We start from the raw sequence: 27,882 nt of genomic DNA, 5'->3' as shown, positions 1-27,882 counted from the left end.
ACGATTCCCATGAAATACGAGAATTCAAATCACTTAGAGTGCGTCATAAGTCACATTACGTAGCAGCGATTATCGACTTCTGCAGCGCTTTTTCGTTTTGACTAGTTATGGGGTCGTGTGAGTTCTGCTCTCTTTTAATATTTGGCTTGTGCTTTGTCTTTTGTCGTACAAAGCCTGCAAACCAATGGCCTGCTGCTTTGGATGATTATTCGGGTAAGTAAGACTGCTTCTGAGCTAGGCCACAGCGCTTTCAAAAGCATTAGTCGATAAGAAGAGTCTTTAGCAGTTAGAATCCATGCTGACTCTCCCGGATTAGCCGGGAGTCCTAATAATACGAATATCCCGACCTTCCGAACGGGTCAGCACATCGCCCGGTTAAGAAGGATTTGGGGAAATGTTAGGGACCCGTTAGGGGATTTTGCGGGGGGTTTTGACGCGTTTTCGTTGTTAAATTGGCGGAACTCAATAATGCACTGCAGTTTGGGTGGGTTGAAAAGAGGTCGGAAGTGATTTTCTTTAGGTTTAATATCTCTGCAAAGTTATATAGTTATGTAATAACTATTAGGTGATAGTTATATCTCCGGGTTCATATCTCTGCATAATTCCAAAGTTGTAGGGAAAGAGAGCAGAATAATTATCGCAGTTATCACAGCATCAAATGTTGTCGTAATTCAATCGCGTTTTGCTGAAAAATCCACCACAGCTGAAAATTGCATAGGATAATGCCACCTTGATATGATTATATTGAGTAGCGACGGGCATCGACGTTTATGGTTTCAATTAGCCAGGGGATTGGGGGACGGAGAAACTCCTGTAGGCATGTACAATGATGGACTGGTAAACTGAAGGCAGAGACTAAAATGCAGTATCCCGGAGCGCACCTCTCTAAAAGTCCTGATAAGTTAAAACCAGTCCTTTCCAAAACAAATAAGCTGTTTTGTCCATTATAAACTGTTCCAAGCTGTTCTTACCTTTATAGTTTTATTGATATATTTTTGGCAGACTGACAGTAACTCCGGCGGTGTAAGAGTGGAGAGTAATATATTATTGTTCATCAACTGGGGTTTTGATACATTAAAAATGTTTATCGATATATATATATACACATTTTATATACGTTGTATTGCACTCTTTTGTCTCTTCCTCTACAAAATGACAGCTTGCTGGGGGTCGCAAGCATTTTTTTCGTCAATCCTTGGGGTCCAACATCAGAAAACATCAAACCATGCAAGAAAGGTCTCCACATTAGGACTACACTTGACCCTTCCCGTTTTCATTACAACACGGATGAAAGTTTCTTTTAGTTATGGCTCATAAAAAAAAACCTCCCTGAGTTGTAAATAGAGTATGTTCTGCTCTCTCCGTGACCTCTGACCTGTTTCTATTGGACAACGTGTGGGAATTCTATATTCTACAACGGAAAAGTCGATGAAATGTAAAAAATCGATAACAGCAACTTTAGGGTGGTGTGTAGGGTTAAGTTATTGACTTGACAATATATTATTTACTTGTCGTACTTGGATTTGTTTGCAGAAAGACAGAATAAGGTGTACAAAGTTGACAAAGAAATAGAAGAAATAGCTAACAAAGGTGATGCAGCTTGACTTCTCTTTTACTGCTTTAGTATTTTTTAACAAATAATTCCCATTTAGCAGTACGACCTTACCGTAACAGTATACAGATCACTTCAAAAGTTATTTCGTAATTACCTTGACGTAAGTTTATTCAAGGACAAAACGATCTAAATTCACGCTACAACTCGCGGTTAATAAATACTTAGCAAAATATAACTTTTGCTATAGCTCTAACCCGCAAAGAACGCAAATCCGCTTAAAATTTTTGAGCAGAAGTCGAGAATTAAAGCTGAAGTTAAGACGATTTCGGTAAAACCATATCCATATTTTTATTTTTAACGCCAAAGAGATATTAATAAATTATACAGGAACGAGGATGGTTAAATATAGAGAAGATTGGCACGGGTTAAAAACGACGAACTTGAAAACTACGGAGTGTTTGAAACCGTGTCGTAGCTCATTTAAGAACTAGATGGCAAGACACATGTTGCATTTTTTTGTGGAACCGTTAATGAGGATCAAACAAAAGGTGCACGTAAGAAGCCATATTCCATATTTATTTATAAAAATTAAACGACGTTTCGATGACTCCATAAGTAAATAAATATATACATAAATAAATAAATAAATAAATAAATAAATAAATAAATAAACAAGAAAAAACGGTCTAACCTTGGGTACAAAATAGAGAGCAGGGAGAAAAAATAACACTACATCGTCAATATTGGTTTCAGAGTACGACACCGTTCATGGCCGCATCTTAGCGGTCAACATGGCGCACATCAGGAAGAAAAGAGAAATGGCCGAGATGGGGGGACAGGACGACAACGTCTTTCATAGGATAAGTGAAGCAAACAGTGGTGAGTATGAAAGGATTCAGCTCTGATTCTCGTCTCGCATTTCTGTCTTTTTGTTTTGTTCTGTTTAGCTTGGTTTCAGCTCGTTTCGTTTCGTTGTTGTTTTCTTTTGTTTTTGTTGACACAGCAAATAGCAGAGAAGGCAAGTGTAATTATAATTACACACAGTTATCGATCTGAGAATTGTTTTGGCAACTTGGGACACCTGGCATTGGGTGGGAAGGTGGGAGGGAGGGGGAAGGGAATAGCCTGGTAAAAGATAATATAAATAAGTCGAAAATCGCGAAGGGTAGCAGTTTAGTCACCTCACGAGGGTTATATTGGTGTTCCCAAACAATAGAGAGTGTTTGCACCTAGTAAACCTCATTCTTCTTTTTGAAGCCCACTTTGCATTCAAATTTGAATGTGAATTAGGACAAACCATGTGTTACCCTTGAGATGTCTTGTGACATGAAAAGAACTGATCTGTTTTATTTTTGAGATCGAATATTCACCCGGACCAGGAGCCATAATCGGGGACGGAGACCGTAAGCGCGCGCCATTTCAAGTATTGGGGTTGTCCCCATGATATGGGACAATAATTCTATTTTTAGAACAAATTGCGCCATCGTCTGCAGCACACGCGCGTACATGCTGCGAGGATTTCTGCGGATGTCGCGCGGGGGAAATGGCATCCGAAATTCCCGAAATTTTTCATGTTTTTGGCCCACAACTCAATGCGTTTACGTCTGTTGGAATTTTGCTTAATTAAGTATTTTCTTCGTAAGCTGCTACAGTTTGAGTGAAGTAAGACCGTGTCGAATTTAGGTATGTTCCGCTTTAAGCTTATATATATCGCTGACCAAGTTGTGTTCCGATGGGTGCTTCTTTTACATGAGCTGTACATTACCCCACTTTAAATTTCACCTATGTTAAAGATTAACAGCTTTTCCATTACACAACAAAAAACTAGCTGGATATATTTAGATATAGCAGATCTTCAGGAATTCATGGTTTCCTAGCTCCTCTTACCACACGCTTGCGAGGAATTTGCCAGTCTATCGCGACCGAAAAGTAAAACAAAATAATTCATAGTTTGAGTTTCGCCTGAATTGTAAGCAACGTTTGATGTTTCATCAAGGCCCAATAACTTTACGTCCGTAGATACTGCTCAGTTTTATTTGTGTAAAAATCCAGTAAATTCTCTGTTGTCGTTGAATGAGAGCGCCCACCGATGCGTATTTTGTACAGTCAGTAAACATGATAAATTGGACTTCCGCCGCGCCGCACTTTCGTGTGAAAGCATACATCGAACTCAGACAATAACTCTATAGTTTTTGAATATGTTTAAGATTGATAAACGTTTGAGAACATATTAAAAACTAAGCTGAAAATATGAGAATAAAGCAGAAATAATCAACAAAGTTACGATGACGCTTTCTTTAATCAACTTCGAATAACGATTTCGATTTTGTTGATCGAGTTATCAAAACTCCTTGTCTATTTTCATTTTCGCAGTGTAAAACTTCACTATGTTTATGTTGAAGAAACACACATGATGTTAGTAGCCTTTTTTGCGTTGGTGAAATTTGTTGCAGCATCTCAGCACAAAATATAACGAGGGAAATCTTTGTCAAGATTTGTTGACAATTGAAAACACCGACTCGGACTTGAAAGTGCACGAGCTGCACTATGCAAATGAGGTAATTGTACGCGTCAGACTTTCCTTTCAAAAACTTTTGCAAACTCACCAAACAAGCAGAAACAATAAGAAACCATCAAAACAGGTTTTGGTTATGATTAACCATTGTCTGAGAAACTCACAAATTAACTCGATACCGGAGTAGAGAGTTTTCATGCTATATTCTTAAGTCAGAACAAACGCAAAAACATACAAGTAAGCTTACAACTAGCGCGAGCAGATCTTATTATTCATTCCCAGCGGGAGATTGAACTCTTGTTTTCGACCCTGAAAAACCCACCTTTTCCGTTAGCTCAGAGCATAAAACTACGTATAAGCGCCCTGGTTCGTATTCCCTGCCTTATTCCCTGCCATCACGGTGAAAAATATGCAAGAGGATCTCGCAACTCTCACCATTTGATCAGGCAACGTGACAGCATCCACGTGAGAGCCCCCGACATGAGCGTGGATCCGCGCGGATATATGACTTCAGGATGGCGCAATTCGTTCTAAAAATAGAAAAATTGTCCCATATCATAGGTACGCGCGGATCCCAAGACTTACGGTCTCCGTTCCCGATTATGGCTCCTGCCCGGACCCTATAGTTAAGTACATTTTGTGACCAGACCGTAACTTTTGACGACAGAACGGCGGCAATTCCCGCTAGGGGTACTCCCTTAAATGGGCTACATAGGTATGCGTGGCTCCAAAGGGTATGGTTTTCAGTATTTTGGTCAGAAATGTGGTATAGATTTCGGCCATTTCGGTCTCAAATAGGGAATGGTTTTGTAATCTAGGTCTTGAATTTGGTTTGGTTTTTTTTGGCGAAGAAGCTACTTTTTTATCACTATCGATAAGACTATCAACAAATGCCCTTCATTGATTTAAAGGCAAGGCCTTAAATAGGGTATCAAATGTTTTGGTGAGGACATAAAAAGGGTAGGGAAAATCTCATATTTTGGTCTTAAATTGGGTAAAGATTTTGGGAAGCGGGCCGCACATCCCCAACTCTTTATTAATTTTGTTACTCTTCTAGGAAACTTATCGGAGTTATACCAAGGTGACATGGACCTTGATCCTGAATTGAAGGAATATATTAGAAGTGGAGGCCTCTCTAGAAATGCTATAAGAGCCCGCAAGAGGCTGTGGTCCACTCGTATTATACCGTACCGGATTCCCTCTTGGATGAGTATGTCTACTTGAATTAGTTCCGGTCCTAAAGTAATGTAAAGTAAAGTAAAGTCCTTTATTTAAAACACGATTATCGTTTAAGCACTGCTTTAGGGGTCGTGTATCTAATTAATTTTCTAGAAAATGCTCTCTATTAGTCCGAACAAATTGTTACTTAACAGTGCAGTAGGCAGGTCAGTGATAATCCTGCAGCTGCGCAAATAAGAATGTATATATGCATCTCGATCTGCAAATATCGAGGATAAGTGTTGCTTTTGGAATTTGCGCCAGATTCGTGACGAACGTTATCCAACAAAAGAGAGGATGAGGAGTATGATAATTGATCCCTCCTATAGACTGTAGCCCATATTGCAAGGTAAGCTTACTCAAGTTATTTTAAGAATCCCAAGAGCCTCTTCTACAGTATATGGCGTATTTTGGTCACATTGACAGCGTAAGTGGCTTTACAAGAATTTTCACCCTGTACGAAAACGTCCATACTACACACCTGGTAATATCATCCCCGGTTAACTGGGCACGATATCCAAAAATAACTTGATAGTGTTTGTCTTGGTAATAAGACCTTTATGAGGGATTAACTCTCTTACTTCTCATCCTATCTTGTCCATCATAAGTGGTTTGTGACTTCAAGAACATAACTGCTCTTGGTCGCTTCCGCACTTTTGTCTTTAATGGCAAAATTTAAGCCCCCCAAGAACATGTAACACGTAAATTTAAATCCCGCGAGCGATACTTTCAAATTCAGTTTTTATGCGGGAAGAACACGTGAGTGGAGCTCATTTCCTGCTGAAGTAATAGACCAACGGAGTGCTGAAGAGTTTAGCACCAGTCTTGTTTCTCTTTTATCATAACTAATAGTGATTTAATTACATTTATATCCTTTTTTTTTGTTGTTTGTTTGTTTGTTTTTCTTTTGCCTGGGCATGTGCGGTTATGGGTAGTTCCCTTTGCAGATTACGTATATGGAAATAGATATAAGAGAAATCTGATAGACCTGGCCGTTAATTAGATCTGGCCGTTAGTTAACGACATTATAATAAGGTGAAAAAAGGTAAAATATCCTCCTGTAAGGTCTATATAGAGGTTTTGCACGGCAGCCATGTTGCCTGACAGGAACAATAGATTCTTTTTCCTACGGGAAAAATGTGCTTTCTAATACAAAACATTTTCATTGTTCCTGCCATGCAACATGGCTGCCGTAAAATCCTCGATATTATCTCGTCTCTCACACCCTTCATCCTAGCAATTTCCCCTATTCTAACATATTTTTTGTGAAATCAAGGTGGCCGAACACAGTTTTCGCGCGCGCTTTTGCTGATGCAATTCAGCGTGTGCACAAGGTTTGCAACACCCGCACTATCTGTGCTATTTTTCTCTATAATTGAACGCAGCGTATTGATGGTTTTAGTCTTTTATTACAAAAATATGTCAGAAAAGGTAACTATACAAAGAGCCCAGCAATTCTCAGCTGTTTCTTTGTTACCGAACGAACCCAGGCGGTAAGTCAAAAAATTGCGATTGAATGGAAAATTGCACTTTAGGAGATACGCCTATTTCTCGAGAACCACTCATTAGAATTTCAAGAAATTTGGCACGAAAATACTTTAGGAAATAATTAATTGGATTATTGAAAACAACTGAACTTTAACAGAGGGAATTCTAGGTATTCCAGTGACCCTTCAACAATGGATAACTAAAGATATCTCTGAAAGTGAAGAATGATCATCGCAGTAAATTTTCCCATTTAGTGCGATTTCAGGCTTCTTCCTTCCAATTGCTCAAATTGGAAAATTTACTGCGATGATCATTCTTCACTTTCATCTACAACCGCAGTTCGAATATGAAATATTTCATATATTCTTCACATCATTTCACTCCTCACGGGAAGATATGAACTCGATTAATTGATCTCGCTCCCAATGTGTGGCTTCATAGCTCAGTTGGTAGAGCATCGCACCGGTATCGCGGAGATCACGGGTTCGAATCCCGTTGAAGCCCTGATTTTTTCAGGCTTCTTCTTTCCAATTGCTTAAATTGGAAAATTTACTGCGATGATCATTCTTCACTTTCATCTACAACCGCAGTTCGAATATGAAATATTTCATATATTCTTCACATTAAAGATATCTCTGTTCAATTATTTGCAAAATGGTGTTAACTTGTAAGAATCGTTACAAGCTTGTTGCATGCCAATTATATAAAGAAAATCTAATAACTAGATTTTCTACAAATAAACAAAACCGACTTTAAAAGGCCTGTTTGTATTTATTTATGTTGCCATGGCAACTGCACATACGTCAGCTTAACCATCAAAAAACCAAAGTTTGTATTGTTAACTTGCTTGCTGCCATTTTTGGCGACCGATGGATCAAGGGTTTTAGAGAAAAGGGGGAATAAAACACCACCTTAATTGAGACCTAAATAGTCCCTATTGCATTTGAGCCTGCGGTCAAACATTGCTTTGTGGAAAAACAACAACTATAACAAAAACAAAACATAAACGCTGTTAAAGGGTCAATACAAAGAAAATCGACCCTTCACCTCGCATGCATAACATAACTGTAGTTACAGCTATTGCTACCAATCCCTTTTAAAACGAAATCAAATTAACACCGGCATCATTTCAGCACGTATAAAATTAAGTTCATTAAATGGCGGTTTTGTTGTTGTTGTTGTTGTCGTTGTTGTTGTTGTTTTCTGTGTGTAGCGTATACATTATTTTTCTTTCTTTAATTTTGAATGCCTTTTACATTTAGGTCACATTACTTCAAATGTCCTAAAAGCCATCAACGACTTTCACAGCAAGACCTGCATACGTTTTGTTCAGTATCGCGGATATCACAGAGACTACGTTGAGTTTTCTAACACCTATGGGTAAGTGGCAAGAAAACATGTAATTACTGATCTTCAATGATCCAAGACTGATCTTTAATAATCCATTTTTATATCGCAATGGATCATGACATACATTAGTCAAGGAAATGAAACCGAGGCTAAGGCCCTGTCCACACTACGACGGAAAAAAATTGAAAACAAATTTTATGGTTTCAAGGGCGTTCTCGAAAAGCTCCATTTTCATGACGGCGTAATGTAGACGGTTCATAAACGAGAGACTTACCTCAGTGTGAAATGTAACAGCGATTACAGTGTTTATTTCGGGTTGTTCTATATTCCTGTTTTTTTTTTGGTTTTTGTTTTTTGTTTCGTTGTTTTCTTTGCTGTTTGTGGATTTATTTTATTTTGTTTTCTTTGCTGTTTGTGAATTTATTAGCTATTATTTAGATCTTCTCTGTGTCTCAACCTGTCTACTTGTGCACAGATGTTCATCTAAGGTTGGAAGGCACTATGCTCAGCCTGGGAAGCAGGCTATCTCCATCGGGGACGGTTGTAATAATGTGGGGACAATTATTCACGAGCTGATGCATACCGTGGGTAAGAACACGATTGAGTTAATCATCGATTACTACTCCTGGGAAATTACAACCATGAAGCACGAAGTGAAGACAGCGTTATTAGAGTGAATTATGCACTCCTGGGAGGCGTTGTGGCCTCATAGTTAGTGCGCTTGACTCCATACCAAGCGGTCCGGATTCGAGCCCTGGGCGCGGACATTGCTTTGTGTTTTTGAGCAAGACACTTTACTCTCACTTTTCTCTCTCCATCCAGGTGAATAAATGAATACTGGCGAACTTAATGCAAAGAGTAACCCTGTGGTGGAGCGGTCCATCCAGAAGGGGATTTGGGGCGGGGGGGGGGGGGGGTTCAGAGGATGAAGGGAGTTAAAATACTTGTAGTCGTTTCATGCTACAGACACCGGGATAAGCTTCAGCCTGATGGGCCACATGGCTTTTATGCTGAATTTCTCTTACTTACCTTTATGCACTACTCTTTACAATTTACAACGATATATCGGAATAATCACCTGATCACGGTTTAAAGTGTGTTGAACAATAATTATCAGTTATCTACTGACTTAGTAATTGTCTTAGAAGAGCAGCAAACAGTACAATAAGATTGCAATTATATTTAAAGGACAAACAAACAAACAAACAAACAAACAAAAAAACAGTAGTTGAGATCACAGTCCACACACCCTGTAGATCTTAATTTCCTTAGCTTTTTTCATTGCTTTTATACATGTAACTCATTCTGTTTTCTGTGGTAGGCTTTTTTCACGAACAATCACGAAGTGACCGAGATAAGTACGTGAAGATATATTGGGAGAACATTCTGGATGGTAAGGAGGGAAATACTCTTCTTTGCTGAAACATACTTTTAAGGACGTTCGCGCCAAAATTTTCCATTCAGATGATGAGTTACTTGTGTCGGAAATGCCAAAAAATGGGGGTCACCGACTTCGTTATAGAGATAAAGTGTGTGGAAAACTACCCTGATTTGAAAATGACGCACACAATTCAGCATGGTCTACAGGGGTTTATAGTTAAAAATATCGATGGTGAGTCAACGGAGGCAAACCATCTTAGTCATATTTTGTGGAAGTGGGTCTCTGCGTAAATAATTACAAATGTTACCAACGTTTTCAAAAAACTTAACACTGCAAGAGGCATTTCAAACCAGCGAAGAACTAAAAAGAAGGGAATTCGATGGTGCATTTTGGAAAAAAATTCAGAATTCTAGTTCATACATTTTCTTCATTTTTTCACTAAACGAAGAAACTCGGCAGGGAAAATGATCCATAAAAAATGGGGGTCACCGAACGTCCAAGATCGTTTAATCCAGGAAAAGCGTTAACAATGGCCATCTGCCCTATCATTGCTTATTTTCTTACTTAGCGCGCGCTCATGCATGACGGCGTATGGATTTGCGTGCGCAGTAAGGATGCGCAGAAACAATTAGCGCGAACGTCCTTAAGGTCATTCCACTGAAATAGAATCTGCATTGAGTTTTTTGTGAAACTTTGCCTATTGATTGTTTATGGTATAGGAACTTAAATTTTGAAATAAAAATTAGGGGTCCCCATGTTTGTTTAGGAGCAACAGCACCTTGTTTATACCCAATAAATCCTTAATTTTAATAGCACCATGATTATAGTCACGATTGCTTGGTAAATTCACGTTTCCGACGATTGTTTTTTGTTCTACACTGAGAATTGGTCCATATTTATTTTACACAGAGAAATTTATTACTCAATTCAAAACAACAGAAAAAAAATTATAAGTCACCGGACTCGTTTGCGAGAAAATAACGATTTACCTCCATGGCGAGGTCCAACCGTAAAGAAAAAGCCGCCATTTTTTAATGCGCGCGCGCTAATCAGGCGTGAAATTATGCGCAGTAGGGATGCGCAATGCAATACTGAGGAATGATTTTAAGCAAGAGGGAGGTGCAGTGCCCTCATGTTTAGTGCGCTCGACTCCAGATCGAGCGATTCGGGTTCGAGCCCGCAGTGCTTCTCTCCACCTAGGTGTATAATTGGGTACCAGCAAATTTAATGCTGGAAGTAACTCTTCGATAGACTAGCATCTCGTACAGGGGGGATTAGAAATGCTCCCAGTCGCTTCGTGGTACTGTAACCGGAGATAAGAGCCGGCCTGATGGGCATGGGCTCCTATGCAGACTTTACTTTTAAGTAAAGAGAGAAACATCCATCGCCAGTAACGGCCTGTTAAGACACCTGTGATAACTTGCATGTGTATATTTAATGATTTCCACACTGTTACAAGTCATAAGCAAAAGGTTATATATTTTCTTGAGCAAAATGCAGGGGGAGATCTCTTACTTTACTTCAGGGGGGAAGGATCTCTGTTTTTTACTGACACTCCCTTATATCATAAATTCTGTTACAAGATGTTACTGAGCATCTTCAATAATTTTGTACTTATAGTAAGGATTGCGATCAATTTGGTATTTCCAGATATAATTTCTAACGTTTTTGATAAAAGCTACAATGTATCTTTTTCTAATAAGGTCAATCAGACCAGTTTGACAAGTACAGTTGGAGAACGATCGATGAATTGGGCGTGTCTTACGACTATCAGTCAATTATGCACTATGATCGACTGTCATTTACTAAAAACGGCCTACCAACTATAGTAGCTATTGGGAACGAGAACATGGAGTTCAAGAGTCCGGATTTCAAGCTCAGTACGAGAGACGCAGTGGAAATAAACGCTTTGTACGACTGTCACAAAAGTAAGTGCTAGAATCGTTCAAGTTACGGTTTTGCTAACTGTGTTCGGATCTTAGAAACGGACATCAGTGTTTTTCGTTTGATTTATAAGTAGTTGTTTAGACATTGATAATAAACTAAGTAGGCAGCGTGGCCGAGTGGTTAAAGCGCAAGATTTGAAATTTGTAGGTCCCAGGTTCAAATCCCGTTCTGACCGCTAGCAGATGTTGTTCTCGGTAGCCCCGAGTCCAACTTCTCGGCTGCGCTTGTAAATAGCCAACTGGTCTGCCCCCCGCCAGTTGGGATTCTTAACCTAGTTATGTTTATATGAATATATATTTACCATTGTTTGTTTACGTTGGTCCTGAAAAGCCCCAATGGGGAGTGGCCAATTACGTATACATACACATACATACATACCAGGTAGAGAATTATGAAAGAGAAACACGAATTACTCACTCTATCTCTCTAATCAAAGAGTAACATAGGTCAATTATGGTTAAGTATAAATCTACTAGCGTTCTATCACGAATGCCGTTCTCTGATTGGTTACGCTACTCACTATCTATTTTGTGATAGATAGTGAGCAGCGTAGCAGTGTGCGCTTGTTAACAAAATGACGGCCGCTTGGCATTTTCGAAGTGTCTGTGAGGATTTAGATAAAGTTTTGAACGACTAGTAGATTTATACTAAAACAATGAGATTATTCGCTCCCGATTTCTATGCGTGATATTTGAGGAGGGCTGCGCCCTCGTCAGCTATCACGCGATAGAAATCTCGAGCTCACGATCTAATTGTTTAATAGTGTGACCATTGATTTACTTAAATAATAATATACATGAAAAAATTACTCGATTCTGATTGGCTGAGAGCAGTGCAGTTCAAGTGTAACACCAGTGCAAAAAGTGTAACAACGGTGCAAAAAGTGTAACACCAGTGCAAATTACACATCGTAATTCTGGATTATGATTGGCTGAAAGACAAAAGGAAATTTTCAAGTCAATGATATCACGTAAAATGATGACGAAAATTTTGTGCAGAAACTTTAAAAAAGTTTTTGAAATAGTAATTGTCAATATTTCATGCAGAATTATGATGCGTCATCCCATTCTTAGAAACGATGAAAGAAAGGTCGCTTTGTTTAAGTATCATTAGAATTCGAAGACAAATTTTGAAACAAAAACAAAACTATCTGAAAGGATTCTTATAACATTGAAGGAAATACATTTCTTTCCATTACATTTCCCAATTACCAGCAAGCTAAAATCAAATTGTTTACGTTTGCGATAGCTTGAAGGGGCTTGAAGGGGCTTGATGGGGCTTGAAGGGGATTGAAGTCCTAGTTTGCACACCTTGAAAAGTTTAGCCTAAAAAATTTTCAAGTTTGTCATTTGTAATCCGCATTAATCTTCTCTATCCTTAACCGTCTTTGTTTCTTTATGTTTTATAACGATCTTTCGGTGTTTTTTTCAATTTGAAGGTAATTTCCTACTTGTCTAAAATAACTCAAAATGCCGAGACTGAGCTCCTTTAAGGTTACTGTAGACATTCAGGGGTGCCTTCCGAAAAATGCTTTCTTTACGCGCTGATTTAAAGAAAACCACGGCAAACTACATATCATGGAAAAGCTAATAAACTGTAGAATCCGAAAATAACAGTATATTTTGCTATTTTTGTTTTGATAGGCACGCGCAAACCTAAAATCGCAAAAATGACCGTACTTGGTAAACTGAATTAACAGCCTTTGTGTTACCGGGACATCCAAACTGACTGGATATTATCAATCAGGAGATGATGGGCTAACAAAGGGTGTGAGGCTTTTTCGATATTTCTATTGGTTGCTTAGAAAATCTCTTTCAAAGTTGGACAATATAAAATTTTCTGACTGCTGTTACTCAGTGGGACGCCACAGGAAAAATATTTCGATTCTCGCAAAAGCCTCACACCCTTTGGTGGGCTAATATCCGACCAATATTTTGGCCAAGTTTCGTTGAAATCCGATAAAGCTACATACCCTATTAATTCATTTGAATAGAGGTAATTCACGCAAAAATAAACCTTGAGCTTTCGGCGTCGAAAGAAATTCACAGTTTTTGCACCTCTGTCATGGAATGCTTAATTACATCCCATAGGAACAACATGTTTAGAATCATATTTATTCCGTAACAATAGTTTTGGTGTAGGTGTCATGGAATGCTTAATTACATCCCATGGGAACGGCTTGTTTGGAATCGTGTTTATTCCGTGGCACTCGATTATGTGATTTGTATTCTTTCATTGTGTAACCAGTTCTGTTCGGTGCTTTTGTGGTTGGTCCTTGACCAATAGTTTTCTTTTCCTTTCTTTGATTGTAACACCTTGCGTTTACATATTTAGGGTTTTTGGGGTGATACATGTTGAGAGGTTTTTCTGTGTGTAGAAGAAGCAGGTTGAAGTGTAGTTACGAGCGAGGCTAGAAAGTGGCAGGAACACGTCCGGAAGCACATTTTCATTACTGAGAAGCCATCAGTAAACCATTCCTAAATTCACGACAAAGAGCCATTTGCCGGGGAACGTGAGTGCTAAATAGCTGGTCGAAGCAATCGAAGGACAAGCATAAAGTTCTGTCGAAGCCATCGAAGGACAAGCGTAAAGTTCTGGTCGAAGCAATCGAAGGACAAGCGTAAAGTTCTGTCGAAGTCGGCCGTTGTAAACCGGACAGCTGGAGTAAATCGGAGAAGTCAAGTTGAAATATACCGGACTGAGTGAAGACGTAATCGGAAGAAGTAAGTTGAAAGGTGGGAGTTATAAACGGGAGTTTGAATTGGTTCGTTGTGTGTGTCTTGTGTTGGTGGAACGTTGTTGGGGTCAAGTTCATGGACAAGGACTTCAGACGCAAGGTGAACTGAACTGAACTACGGAAACGCCTTTTTTTTTAAGGAATATTCTTGTAAATAGATTAAGTGTACTGAAGTATTTAGCTTGTTTATTATATTCTTGTAAATAAATTAAGGTTAATTATTTAGCTTATTGTATTATTGTTAGTTACCCTATTTAAAGTACAATGTTATTTTAGTGTAATTGTTATAATAAATGCTTGTAGACTTAGGTAGTTGTTGCGTGTTTTCTCGGGTTCGTTTATGCTTAGTTTTTTTTGTTAGAGAGAGCCCACCTCTGTGGCGCGGTTTCGTCACAACCTCACCGGAGCGGTTGTCAACGTGGCCATGCCGCCAACCAATGAAACGCAGCTTTAAACTTCCCAGCGGGCTACAGTAACGCTTCCCGGAAATGAATGTGCAATGTTTACATTTACAGTATATCTTTATATCTTACATCGTTTGCCGTGAAACATTCAGCATCTAAACCGAATCAGCAGATAAATGGTGAAGAAGGAAAAGGGAAAAAAGAGGAATGCTAGCGGAATAGCCTTGCACAGGCCGAGTCGAGTGCGGATATTTAAACATTAAAAAAAAAAACAAACAAACAAACTTAACGACCTGTTTGTTTTTGTGGAATATGGAAAAAACTCTATAAAGCAGGGGAAAGGAGCGTTTGGAGAAGCTGCCTTGTCAGATATCAGCCACTAAATTCGTCGGTAATTCCGCGGCAGTCAACTTTTGTGCCAGAACAAGCTAGAGCAGGGCATCGACGAAACATTCGCTTGCGATTTGCGCTTGCGTTCAAATGTGGGAATGCGAAGCGCCTAGTCTATCACTTAAGAGACGAAAACAATCAACAAAAGCGAAGCTTTCTCTGCGAGAAATTGCAAGACTTAAGGGATGAGATCAGTTGCCGCGAAAATTGTTACTGCTCAGCTCAAAGGTTGACACATTTTAATTGGCTTATCACAGTTTGCGGTTCATTGATTCGTTTTAAGAATTTACATTTTTGTGGATAACTCGTTCGCGTTTAAAGCTTTTGCAATATTTTTTTTTTTGGAAAATTCAGATAAAGTACAAGTCTTGAATTTGGTGTAAAAAAAACATTTTTGGACAAAATAGGCCATTGAAGGTCTACAGTAACCTTAAAGTAAACAGGATTTTGCCAGTAACCCTGTCTCACTTAAGTGAAATTGGGCAAAATACTCTTGGCCATCTTGGCATTGTCAGGTTGATTGTCTAAAATAAATGTCAAAATCATGTGTGATGATTTTTGCATAATTGTTTATACAGCTGTTTCATAACGTTAACTGAACAAGGACCATATCCAATTTACCATTACCCAAAATGCACTGCCGACTTACTATTATTACACATATATTCATAACCAACACCAATGACTAGGTGTTAATCTTGGACTGACTGGTGAATATGTTGAACTCTCATTTATGATTTCGTTTTCAACAGACTGTTGTTATTCTTTGACATTACATCATGTACAAGTTAGTAAAATAATAATATTCCGGTTCCAATCAAAATCAGTTATTTTCCATTTTAAAATTTATAAACAGTGTGTGTGAACAACCTGCTATTTGATTTTTGTCTTTTTTTCTATTTCGAACAGTCTGAACAAGCTCTACCCTTGGCTGAGATCATTTTATTGTGTTCGTGGGCAAGACACTTTACTTTCACAGTGCCTCTCTCCACTCAGGTGTATAAATAAGTTCTAGCAAATTTATTGTTGGGGGGTAACCCTGCGATGGACTAGAATCCCATCCAGTGGGAAGCAGAAATACTCCTAGTCGCTTCATGCTACAGAAACTTGGTTCATATGCAGACTTTACTTCCACTTCTGAGTTGCCGTTTGCCTCTTTTTCAGATCGAGTACTCCTGCAAAACGTTTCATACGAAAATGACTTGATTTTCATGAGAATGAACGTACAGGTGAAATGTATTTTCATGTGAATAGTTTCGCAGAAAGACTCGTTTTGCCACAGAGGCAAAAGTCAACTTGAAATTGGCTTATTCATTCATGAACTGGCTCAGAGAACCTTTGTTTTATTATTTTCAGCTCAGTCGTATGGCTGGTCATCATGGTCGGGATGGACACCCTGTGATGACAATTGTTTTCGTACCCGTGAGAGATATTGCTACAATTCAGGGAACTTGCAATCGTGCGGTGGGAACGTAAATGTATACGGGGTGGAAGCTGAAAAGCAGAAGTGTCCCTCGTCGATATGTCCAGGTGAAAATAAACTTCACTAAATTTTTCAAGTGTAACTTTCAGAAAATTAACTCTCTGACGTCCAAGAAAAAAAGTGAAAATGCCTACCACATTCGCCACCGTGGAAAAGGGTGTGGGAATTTAATTTATTCAATTTTCACTGCGATTATATAACAAAGAAAAAAATCATAAACGATAGTACAAAATAATAATAATATTAATAATAATTGTAATAACCACATTAATAAAAAAAAAAACCCCTTAGCACATAACAAGGCAGTGAGGAAGACTAGAAGGGAACTGACGAACCATACGTGCTAGTCAACCCATTATGAAAATAAAATGTATGAATATATAAAAGCTTAATCATTTAACAAGGAATGGTTGGAACCTCTGACTCCCAGGTTTTGGTTCTAATAATTAGAGAGGAGCTCACATCAGCTCAAGCCGGTTTTCATGCTGATCCTCTATCAAGATCTAATTGGGTTTTTGGCAGCTAGCTTGTTATGATAGCCAGCTTGCTCCACTCGTTGTACAAGATAAAAAGTCTTCTTTTTATCAGGAAATCATATGATGTCACAAGAACCCATAACATATGTTATATTTGCTGTTGCAATTACTTTTTTACAGTTCCCGTTGATGGGCACTGGGGTCGCTGGTCGGATTGGCGACCATGCAGCAAGACATGTAATGATGGAGTTAGGACAAGATTCCGAAAGTGCAATAATCCACTGCCTGGTCAGGGCGGGAAATATTGTGTAGGCAGTTCAACGGGTGAAGAGCCTTGTATCTTAAAGAGATGCCACCTTGGTAAGCAAAAGTTCATGCAGCATTTTTAATTTAATGAATGCATAGATAAAAAGGAAATGTGGTCATTTTATGATGCTTATCCCATTTGATGGTTATCCCAATTTTTACGCTCTAATGTATAATTATATTAATAGTTTAACTTTTGTTTAATTAAATCAACTTGTAATTTAGCTGCCATTTTGTGCGAATAATCTAAAAACCAGACACATAGATAAAAATTAATTTCTTGTAGTATTTTTGCTTGTGTTGATAACTAAACTGCAATAATCCAGAAATTCCAGTTTATATCTTCTGAACTTCATGGATACCATTTTTCATCCAGATAAATAATTCTTTATTGTATAAAGAATGCTATATTTTTCATCTCCTTCCTCGATGTTACCGTAATTAAAAATTTTATCTCTTCGATGACCAGGGACTGGGATAAAAACTAGCGTCACAATGGCAGTCGGTGCCTTTACTAATCTACTACTATAAATGTACATGAATTGAGGTCATGAAGCAATTCTGATATGGACTAATAATTATGCTAGGTACATATATGTGCATATCCTTGTCTTTATCAAGATTGAGTGAAATCTAGTCATGGGATCATCCAGACATTACTTTGAAACAGAAAACTGCCTCAATAACTAAGGTTTTATTGTTTAATACTGTCCGATTATATTATTCCTTTTTCAACAGACAAAGACGATGTTGACTTCGAAAATTTCCGTCTTGGGATGTGGAAGAATTCGAATATAGATAAGTTGAACTGGGGATTTAACAGTGGGTACACTCAAACTGCGGAAACAGGTCCCAGTACAGATCACACAAATGGTCGAGGTACTTTGTAATTCCCTTTCCTTTCTTTTGAGTGTTTTTTTCCTTATTGATAACCTTCTCCCTTCGTTCCTTCCTTAATTCCTTCCTTCCTTCCTTCCTTAATTCCATCCTTAATTCCTTCCTTAATTCCTTCCTTAATTCCTTCCTTAATCCCTTCCTTAATTCCTTCCTTAATTCCTTCCTTCCTTCCTTAATCCCTTCCTTTCTTCCTTTCTTCCTTCCTTCCATCCTTCCTTCCCTGTTTCCTTTCACACCTCTAGCAATTCTGTAGTAAAAGGATGCAACAAAAGGCTAAGGGGCTTGATATTTTGTCATTTTTTGCTATGAGCTGCGTCATTTCGTTAATGAGGCAGGCTAGCCACATTTATCGAATGAAATACACACTTATCACACGCCAGAGACTATTTTACAGCTGTGTGCTTAGCTACCTGGCGTATGGAAGCAAGCCAGGTTGAAGCTGAACTTGCTTTGATTCAAGCATCTCTGCTTTTCGTATTTAAGTGCAAACCTTGTTAGCGTTAGAGCAACTTGATTTTCACAACAAAAGCAGTAAGTACTGTTTCAAACAAATTTCAACACCAGTCTCGACGCCATTTAAACGCCAGGCCAGTGAGCAGACAACTGTAAAATGGTCTATAAATTTTTCGAGTACTTTGTGCCTCTGTTTCAAAACGAATCCTCATGCAAAACCATTCATATGAAAATGAGTTTTATTTACATGAAAATGGACCTGTTGGCGGAATTCATTTTCGTATGAATAGTTTCGCTCAAAGACTCGTTTTGACACAGAGGCAAAAAACAACTTGGAAATGGCCTATTGACTACTGCTTTCGGTGACTTCTGTCTTTTTACTCAGGATATTACCTATACGTGGAATCGTCGGGAACCACATCTGGTCAAACAGCAGACCTAGTGAGCCCGTGGATAGCAGCGAAGAGCGGAGGAGAGTGTCTGAAGTTGTACTACACCATGTACGGTAAAACAATGGGTAGCCTGGCAATAAAAATGGACTTATCGAATGGCAAAAGTTGGTTTATTTTCTACAAAAACGGAAACCAAGGCATTCATTGGAAGAAGGGGACCGGCAACATTGATGTACCTCTGGGCGTGTCATACAGGGTATTCTTGACTTCCACTATCTAACTTGTGCATTGGTTGCTAGACTTGGTAATGGTAATTGTAATGGTGATGGTAATGGTAACTTTATTTATACACGGTAAAACCTTTATTAAAGATTATAACCCTAACCCTTATAAAATGATAACAGATCAACTAATTATCCCTACGAACTAAATTAACTAACCTAAACTACATGCCAAATGCTGCCTTACAAAGATGCCCTGTTAAAACTCATTCAAAACTGTGGTGACGTATGTTAAGTTTAAAATCATCTAAAGACGTTGCTGCACGAAGGTCACTGGATAGGCTCTTTCACAACCTGGCTCCGCTGTAAGAGAAACTGTTCTTCAAATAATTGGTACGGGGCTGCGGAAGGTCTGTCTGTCTGTTTTTTTTTTTTTTTCAGCTAGTTTTCGCAATGAAATATGATACATGTTTTTTTAATATTTGTTTATAGCTCACCATACAAGGGAAAATTGGTCAGCCGGGATACTCAGATATTGCAATTGACGACGTGTACATCGACCCTGGGTTATGCAGTAAGTTAACGTTGTACCTTGGTTGCAAGTTACATGTAGAAGTAATTTATTTGTTTATGTAGAGCGAGAGATTGTTAATCACCGGCGCATCTGGAAAACCGAATATTTGAGAGAAACAAAGCAACTAGTAAACGAGCAAACAGATAGAGAAACAGACAGACCAACAGAGAGGCAGTCAGACAAAGGCAGTCAGTCAGTCAGACAGACAACAGACAGACAGACAGGCAAAATGTGTTAAACACGGAAGACCGTGTTTGATCACATTTCCAAACACAGTCTGGAAATGTCGTCAAACACTGTCTTGAGTTTTTGATGTATCTTCTCAATCGCAACTAAAAATAACGAGAAAATGAATAAACGAAATCGTAAAAGTCTATGCTATCTAATATCAGATGTCCAAACGCCGTCACTGTCATGATTTACGTTGTATTGTGACGAGACAGTCAGTTCATGATTTAATAATAACTAGCCCAAAATCGTTCATCGATCATCAGGCTGTCAAGATGAGTTTCACACCTGCCACATCTGGGCCGCTAAAGGAGAATGCACTGCTAACGAAGTCTGGATGAAACAAAACTGCAAGAGAAGCTGCAACGTTTGCAGAGGTAAATTGAGAAAGCTGCACCTTAAAATGTGTTTTCCAGAATATCGTGTGCATTTAAATCAAACTCGTTTCTTAATCCAACAATCGGATGATATAAAGAATGTTCCTCTTTCCTCTTGGTTTGGATTGCGCCCGAGGAAATGAACATAATCACTTCAGCACTATTTCACCTGATGCAGATTATTAGCAAAATTAAATTGGAGACTAACCCTTAGGGCAACAAGGTAGGAGAAATCTGATGCATAAAAAATATTCTGATTTAACCTGGCGGAAAATGGTATTTAAGAGCTCCATTTTTTTTAAAAGCACAGTAGTTGAGGTATTTGTCATGATTAACAAAAATAGTATAATAATATAACAACGTAGTAAATCACATTGCAGCCAGGAGCTTTTTTCTGTTCGTCACCATTTTTTTTTTTTTTCTGTCGTAAAGCCTTTTTTTAAGAAACGCCTGATGCAATATTCTGAAAGCAAGGACAAATGAATTTAACGTATTTAAAGTGTTTCTCCCCAAATTCTGTTGTGTCAATGTAAATGAAAAGACACCTCAGTAGTCAGCAAATCAGAGCGTACTTGATATTAAAGGGGCTACGTCACGCTATTTTAGGTAATTTTGTTTACTTTTGTTAATTATGAGCTCTAAACGTCAAATTGGCAGAGCAAGAGTCTTTCATTTGCAAAATCACGGCAACATAACAACTGAGATTGATTTTCCAGCTGTGTAAATGAAATGATATAAATTGATATAAATTTGAAAAAAGGTGGGCCGACGTTTTTCAAATTTACCCAAATGCAATCCATTTTGAATCCTCTCCAGTTTTGTCCATCCATATACCTTCTTGGCTTTCCTGTGTTTTGTCTGAGATCTTCTATACTTTTGAGCCGTTTTTGTGATATTTTAGTTAATTCTATGACCATTTGATCAGTGCTGAAATTGCCTAAAATTGCGTGACCTAGCCCCTTCAAAAAAAAAAAAAAAAATTGATTCCGTTCTGTTATCATGATAACTATCGTCTCCCCAGTTAATGTTGCAGTAGACGGGCAGTGGGGTAAATGGTCGAACTGGGGATCGTGCAGCAAGACGTGCAATTATGGTGTTAGAAAACGATCCAGGGCGTGCAACAGTCCAGCGCCCGCACATGGCGGCAAACATTGCCAAGGCAGCGCCAATCAACAGGAGTCTTGTAACTTAAAGAAGTGTCCAGTTGGTAAGCGACTAACGCACCCGTCTTTTATTTATATTATGTGTTGGCAATTTATATTAGCGAGCTAATATGAAAGATTTTGAACATGTACACTCTATACGCTTACTTAGCACTTCAATGTTTGGAGGCAGAGAAGTGAAATCGTGGAAGGTATTCTAGAACACCCAGAACCCTAGCCCTTCTCCTTCAAGTCATTTACCAAGAGCTGAAAAAATATCAACGATCTTTTAACAAATAACTGGCTCAAACCTTAGCTGGCTGCGTTCTAATAATCCAGTATTGTAGTATTGTGCAAAAGTAATGCAAACGATAATCGACGGATATCGCGATAATAACGATATATCGGCGATATTTGAGCGATATTTTGCTTGAGGCGAAATATCGCGCGATATCGCGGAGCTATTCTTGTGGCTGTTACGATATTTCGCCGAGTACTGTGCGTTTTTTATCGTTTGCACCGAGCGATTTATCGTTTTTACCGAGCGATATATCGTTTGCACCGACTGATTTATCGTTTCCACCGAGCAATTTATCGTTTCCGCCCAAGGAAATGTCGATGCAGCCTAGCGATTTATACGGTTTTGGACCAGAGAATTATCGATTCTGATCATGAGTAAGAATATTGCTCAGGAATTAGGTGATGATATATAACCAAAAAGAACTAACGCTTCCTCAATGACACAGCAGGTTGTGTAGATAACACTGCATACAAGGACCAATGCCCACTTTGGGCACAAAACGGCGAGTGCAAGACGAACCCGAGCTGGATGAAAGAGAACTGTCGAAAAAGCTGCCAAAGTTGCTGTAAGTACACCATGTATACTCAGTGAGCACAATAGTGCGACAAGGGAAACCGTCAGGGCTAAAGTATCTGCGCACTATTTATTGTTAACCATTAAAATGCGAAATCAAACCGCAAGAGAGAAAAATACAAAAACAAAACAAACAAACAAAAACAGAAAAATTAATGACAACGGTAGGTACCGTTCTATCTAGATTTTATGTTTCTGTAAAGTGCATCAGCAATCCACGCAGATTTTAGAGAAGGAAGTTCGAGATACGACGAACCATTGAAGGCGGTACTTTGTAGCTAGGGGGGTCCGACGGGCATCCCCCCGCATCCTTTTAAAATTGAGGTCCTCGGAAAAATTGGATTTCTGGGATTCGAAGCCAAGTTAGAGTATTACAGTGACACTTTTTTTTTTAATTTAGGAGGTTTGACCGACAAAAAATAAATAAATAGATAAATAAATTAAAAAATCATAAATTAATAAAGCCTTAACTAGCGAGAGAACATGGGCTGGTGTCTTCACTTGAATTTTTTTCCTTTTTTTGCTGGGACATCCTGGATTCTATTGACAGTTGTACGGTGACATATCGGTATTGAATATACATTGTTCGCATGTAGTACAGTAAAAAGCCGCGTATAAGAACCTGGATTTTAACGAGACTCCGTTTACTTAATAACCAGTCATACATTTATATTTAGAACCTGTTTAAGCTTACTTGGTAAAAAAAAAGGTTCCTATAAACGGGTCTTCAGTGTTATATATATTTTTGCAATTTTTGAACGATTTTTTTTACAGCACCAGCATGTACCGATTCAAACATTTCTTGTCCTGCGTGGGCCAAACTGGGCGAATGCGTCAAAAATTCATCTTGGATGAAGTCCAACTGCAGGCTGAGCTGCATCAACTGTTAAGGGAGGTAAGTCTGCCCATCCAAGCTTGATTCAAACTATTTTTAGTTAGTGACATTTCAGATATTTTCAGTTAGTGATCATTGCGTTTTGGCGTCGCCTAACAATGAAACATATTCGAGTTAAGTTAAAAAAAAGGTTAATATGTTGCTTTTTGGCAAATTTCGGATCTACACCCTAATTACTCGATTTGTTTCTCCTTAAGGAACTTTTTTCTTTGATAAATCATTTTTTTTGTTTCTACTGATTGTTTTTGCAACCAAAATAGTCCTTATAATCAGTTAAGCCCGGCCCTCATTAGCGATGCAAGCATAAGCATAAGCGTCAAAGAAACTTATGAGCTAGCGGGGACGAAGAAGCGGACTATGATAACCATAAGAAGATCAAAACGCTGCGTTCTACTTAATGCTTATGAGGCCGGCTATGTTGATATAAGCATAAGCGGAATGAATATAAGCGGAAGACTTTCAGCCAATCACAGAGCATTTATGCTTATGCAAACCATGGCCTCACTAAACATAAGCATAAGAACACATGTGCCTATGCTTATGTTTAAGTCTCTACTAGCGCATAACCTTCTTATGCTTATTTTTGTATGCTTGCGTCGCAAGTGAGGACCAGGCTTTGCAGGCCTGTCAATGCAAGAGGATTTCTGACATCTGTCGCAAGACAAGGCGCGAAACAACACGAAAAAATAATCTATTTTTCCTCTCTAAGTTGATCGAAGATGTCTGAGGGACTCCATGCTAATTATAATTAACAATCGACTTTACTGCGAACATTGCCAGGATGTGTTCCGATGTGAGTAGATGAAATCACGTTTTCTATCAGCAGATCAAATAGAAAAAGAAGCAATTAAAATTCACGGATTCACAATAGACTATGTTACTTTTCTACGATTATGTGTTAGTCAGTTTGCTTTCCAATGCTATACAACTTTGTTCATATCGCTCTTTGGCTATGGCAGCTATCGATAGCAATGGATTGTTAATGACAGTCCTTATCTGGAAGGTATATATTATGCCTATGTAAAAAGTAGGTCGTTACTCGTCAGAAAGCATCGGCACAGGTAACGAGTAAAAGTTTATTAAAAATATATACTTTAATCCATTAATTCATATATATATTATCTTTTACAGGTTACAGTTCACGATCACAAGAATATGGGACATAACTACTGAGGGAAACTGTATTAATCGAAATAAATAAATAAATGTATGAATGAACGAACAAACGAACGAACGAACGAACGAACGAACGAATGAATGAATGAATGAATGAATGAATGAATGAATGAATGAATAGCAAATTGACCAAATGGACTGCATGTGTTAATATCCTTTCATCTGTTTATTGCAATGCTGGGGTAATGACGCAGGAGAAAAAGGCTTAGACACCGAAAACAATCTCAATTACCCCAAGACTTAAATCGGGACTTGTATCCTACTGTCTCTACTCTTTGGCTTGGTTAAGGCTTCTTTTTTTAGCAAGCAAAATCTCTGCGACATCGAAAATAAACTATCTGCGTTTTAAAAGAGTAGAATCTGGAAACTCTCGAATGAATTTTAATACACCGTAAATCCTCTATTATTTTAAGCACTTTTGAGGGGTTCTTATGAGAGAGAGGAGGGGGGGGGGGGTGAGTAGAAGGTGGCATCAAATGTCCATAAAGAACTAGATCGCAAAGTGGAAAAGTTCAAGCACTTGAAGTTGGAGGTCGTGCAGCCGAAGATCAAAAAGCAATTCGAACTTTCAGCTCGTAGATAAGCCTTACCGTATCAGTCCACATGAAGTGTTACAGTCGTGATTACATTACAAATACAGTCTATCATTTATTAACTTGATTGTGTGTTATAAGGGGTAGGGGAGGGGAGACTTGAAAGAAAGAGGAGGGCTTAAAAACTTTTTTTTTGGAAGAAGGGGGACTTATTAGAGAGGGAGGGCGGGGGCTAATAGAGGATTTATTCAAATTTTGATATCACCTCTTTCCGAAAAGAGAGTGAATGAACGCATTTTTCCACCCCCGATGCATTCCTCCAGGGCTTCCGCCATTGATTCTTTAACTTTTCGGAACAAATTCAAGTAAAGCAGTGCTCACACTTTGTTGCAAAAGCTCAATGAATTTCGTCGTTGCATTAACGGTGCATGGTTCTTCCTTCAAGGGTACAAAGTTGCCTTCAGCTGGGCAACACGTCTCCACACATCCACTAGCAGCGTTTTTTGAAGTAAAATCTACAAATTCCATGAATATGGATTACAACCTAGAAGATACGCCACTCATTTGGTACGGAATGCGTTTACACGTTTCTTAACCAGTGAATCAAAAAGTGTCAATAAAAAAGACTTGGCGTGGACACACTAAATAATGGAACCATTCTTTTATGTTTCAGTTGTTTTTTTTGTTGTTTGCAAAACTTTGCATTTCAAATGGAAAACATATCTTTTAAAAAGAAAATAATTGTGTTATCCCTCAGAATTATAAAATATCAGCCCCAAAATGTCAGCTTTGTTTGATGGGCTAAAATAAAACACAGTAAACCATTCGTTTGCTTAAATATTTGTCTACGGCCGTGGCTTCGTTCGACGCGAAAATTCTCGACATAATAAACAATTCTAAATCCCACGGTTGTAAGGGTAATTTGTCACCCATAATATTAAAAAGTAATCAAATTTTCAATTTTCGAGCCTTAATTAAAACTAAAGGCAACGAATAAATGCTGATCACCTTTGAGCCCCAAAACGTGTTGGTTTTAGACATATTAAGCCATGGTGAGTATTAAAGAAATGTTGTCACAACCGTTTATGCCGTGCGTGGATACCGTAGAGGGTCTACTCAACCCTTTCCGCTTGTGAATGTTCTTTTAGAATCGACCTCCCTGGCTCTTTTGAGTCTTTGCATCATTCCAGGAAGGTTACCCAAGACAATATATGGACAATGAAGCAATGATTTTGCAGTAACTACCTTAGAAAAAGACCCGAATAACTAGACGAGTCGTTTTACAGTCAGTTTCTTTTTCGATCCAAGTCTCCATTGTTTCACTTCACTTGAGCTCCCCTTTACCTTCCTGGTGCGTCCCTGGTGAGTTCCAATGTGAGTTTATTCGTGAATTCCTTCATAAGGCGGCTCTCTCCTAAGTTCTCTCGTGAGTTTTCCTGTTACTTTCCTTGTAAGTTAACTCGTACATTCCACATTCTCTGATAAGTTTCCGAGTGAGTTCCTTGTGAGTTCCCTTACGAGCCGACTCTTGAATTCCTTCATATGTTCTCTTGGGTGTTCGGCAGTTCTTTGCTGAGTTCCTTCGTGAGCTCCCTAGGTTGTTCGGGAATTTCCTCGCGAGCTCTCCTTTGAGTTTCCTCGTGGTTTCCCTCTTGAGTTCCCTCATGGGTGAGTTTCCTAGTCAGTTCCCTTGCTCCTCCTAAGTTTCCCGTGAGTTTTCCTCTGAGTTCCCTTGTGATGTGCCCCGTGATTTCCATATTTAGTTCCCCCATAAGTTCCCTCGTCAATTTCCTAGGTTGTTCGGGTATTTGGAGGGAGAACGCACAAGAGAGTTATCGAGGTTCAGGTTTAGATATCACGTTCAGGAAGTTAGATATCACGTGCCGACAAAATATTTATTTCTGTGTAATTCGCAGGCTCAATCGTAAGAAATACCATTTTTGCCACAGAGGCAAAAGTCAACTTGAAATTGGCCTACTCATCCGTGAGCTGGCTCAGGCAACCTTTGATTAATAGATTTAACCGGGACGTTGGAACCCCACGATATGAATAGACGTGATGAATCGTAAAACTTGTAGCCTACGTAGACCCGTTTTTTTTCCTAACTTTATTTAGTTTGTTTTGTTCGTCATTTCCGCCATTCCTTTTGGTTTCGAAATATGTGTTACGACATCCACCGCTATATAATATTGTAATTTCATTTTTATATTTAGTAACATCTAAACCTGAAGAAGGCTGGTCTGGCCAACCAAAATATTGTTATAAATATACCACATTTTGTCAGCCGTTGCAGTAGTCCTTGACTTCTCATCGTTTTACTTTTCAAGTTTGGCTGATGAAATCCAACGGTCAATCAAGCAGGATCTTCTTTCACGGCTTTGCAGTTTATTTAGTCCCTTGGATGTTTGTCTCGCATTGTAGCAGTCATACGCCTCAGCTTATTTGCAAGAACACGCACGCTAAATGGCTTGTCCGCAATCCAGTGTTAGGCAGCATATTTGGCGTAACGCACTGACCTTTACAAATGAAAGGTTATTAGTAAGTGATGCTCTTCGCACAAATGCGTTTGTTGTTTGATCGTTAAAAAGAAAAAAAGAAAAGAAAAGAAAAGAAAAGAAATCAAAACAGTTTTAAGGTCCTTTAACAAAACGAAGATGCCAGGCAGCCTTAAGCACCGCTTACTTCGATATCTATCTACCCATTAAAAGTACTGACAGCTGATAGTTTCTTTTTTTTCTTCCTTCCTTTCTTTCTTTCTGTTGTTTTCTTCTACGAGGAACGTTCGTGGGATAACTTACCCCCAAACATCTGCTCCGGAAAATGTATCCATTAATCTCTACTGCTAATAGGCTTGTCAACGTCTCCGATGT

The 27,882-nt window shown here is 38.7% G+C and overlaps 1 protein-coding gene across 2 annotated transcripts; it reads left to right on the top strand.

Annotated features, from left to right (window-relative positions):
- On the top strand, positions 1-25,953 carry LOC145494458 (uncharacterized). 2 transcript variants are annotated; one of them, XM_081473929.1, is made up of 18 exons: positions 1-213; positions 1,534-1,590; positions 2,309-2,434; positions 5,128-5,280; positions 8,039-8,156; positions 8,602-8,714; positions 9,448-9,519; positions 11,211-11,435; positions 16,342-16,515; positions 17,125-17,304; positions 17,989-18,129; positions 18,986-19,248; positions 19,706-19,787; positions 20,282-20,392; positions 21,414-21,599; positions 22,284-22,400; positions 23,183-23,303; positions 24,435-25,953. In XM_081473929.1, exons 1-17 carry the CDS (start codon positions 108-110, stop codon positions 23,296-23,298), a joined length of 2,340 nt encoding a protein of 779 aa, XP_081330055.1. In that variant the 5' UTR covers positions 1-107; the 3' UTR covers positions 23,299-23,303; positions 24,435-25,953. The 2 variants fall into 2 exon arrangements, with proteins under 2 accessions (XP_081330055.1, XP_081330054.1); XM_081473928.1 differs by having other exon boundaries at positions 22,281-22,400.
- Positions 25,954-27,882: the final 1,929 nt, after the last annotated feature.

Source organism: Orbicella franksi, chromosome 8 (genome assembly GCF_964199315.1).
Source record: "Orbicella franksi chromosome 8, jaOrbFran1.1, whole genome shotgun sequence".
Taxonomy (NCBI): Eukaryota; Metazoa; Cnidaria; class Anthozoa; order Scleractinia; family Merulinidae; genus Orbicella; species Orbicella franksi.
This window is presented reverse-complemented; position numbering and strand designations above follow the sequence as displayed.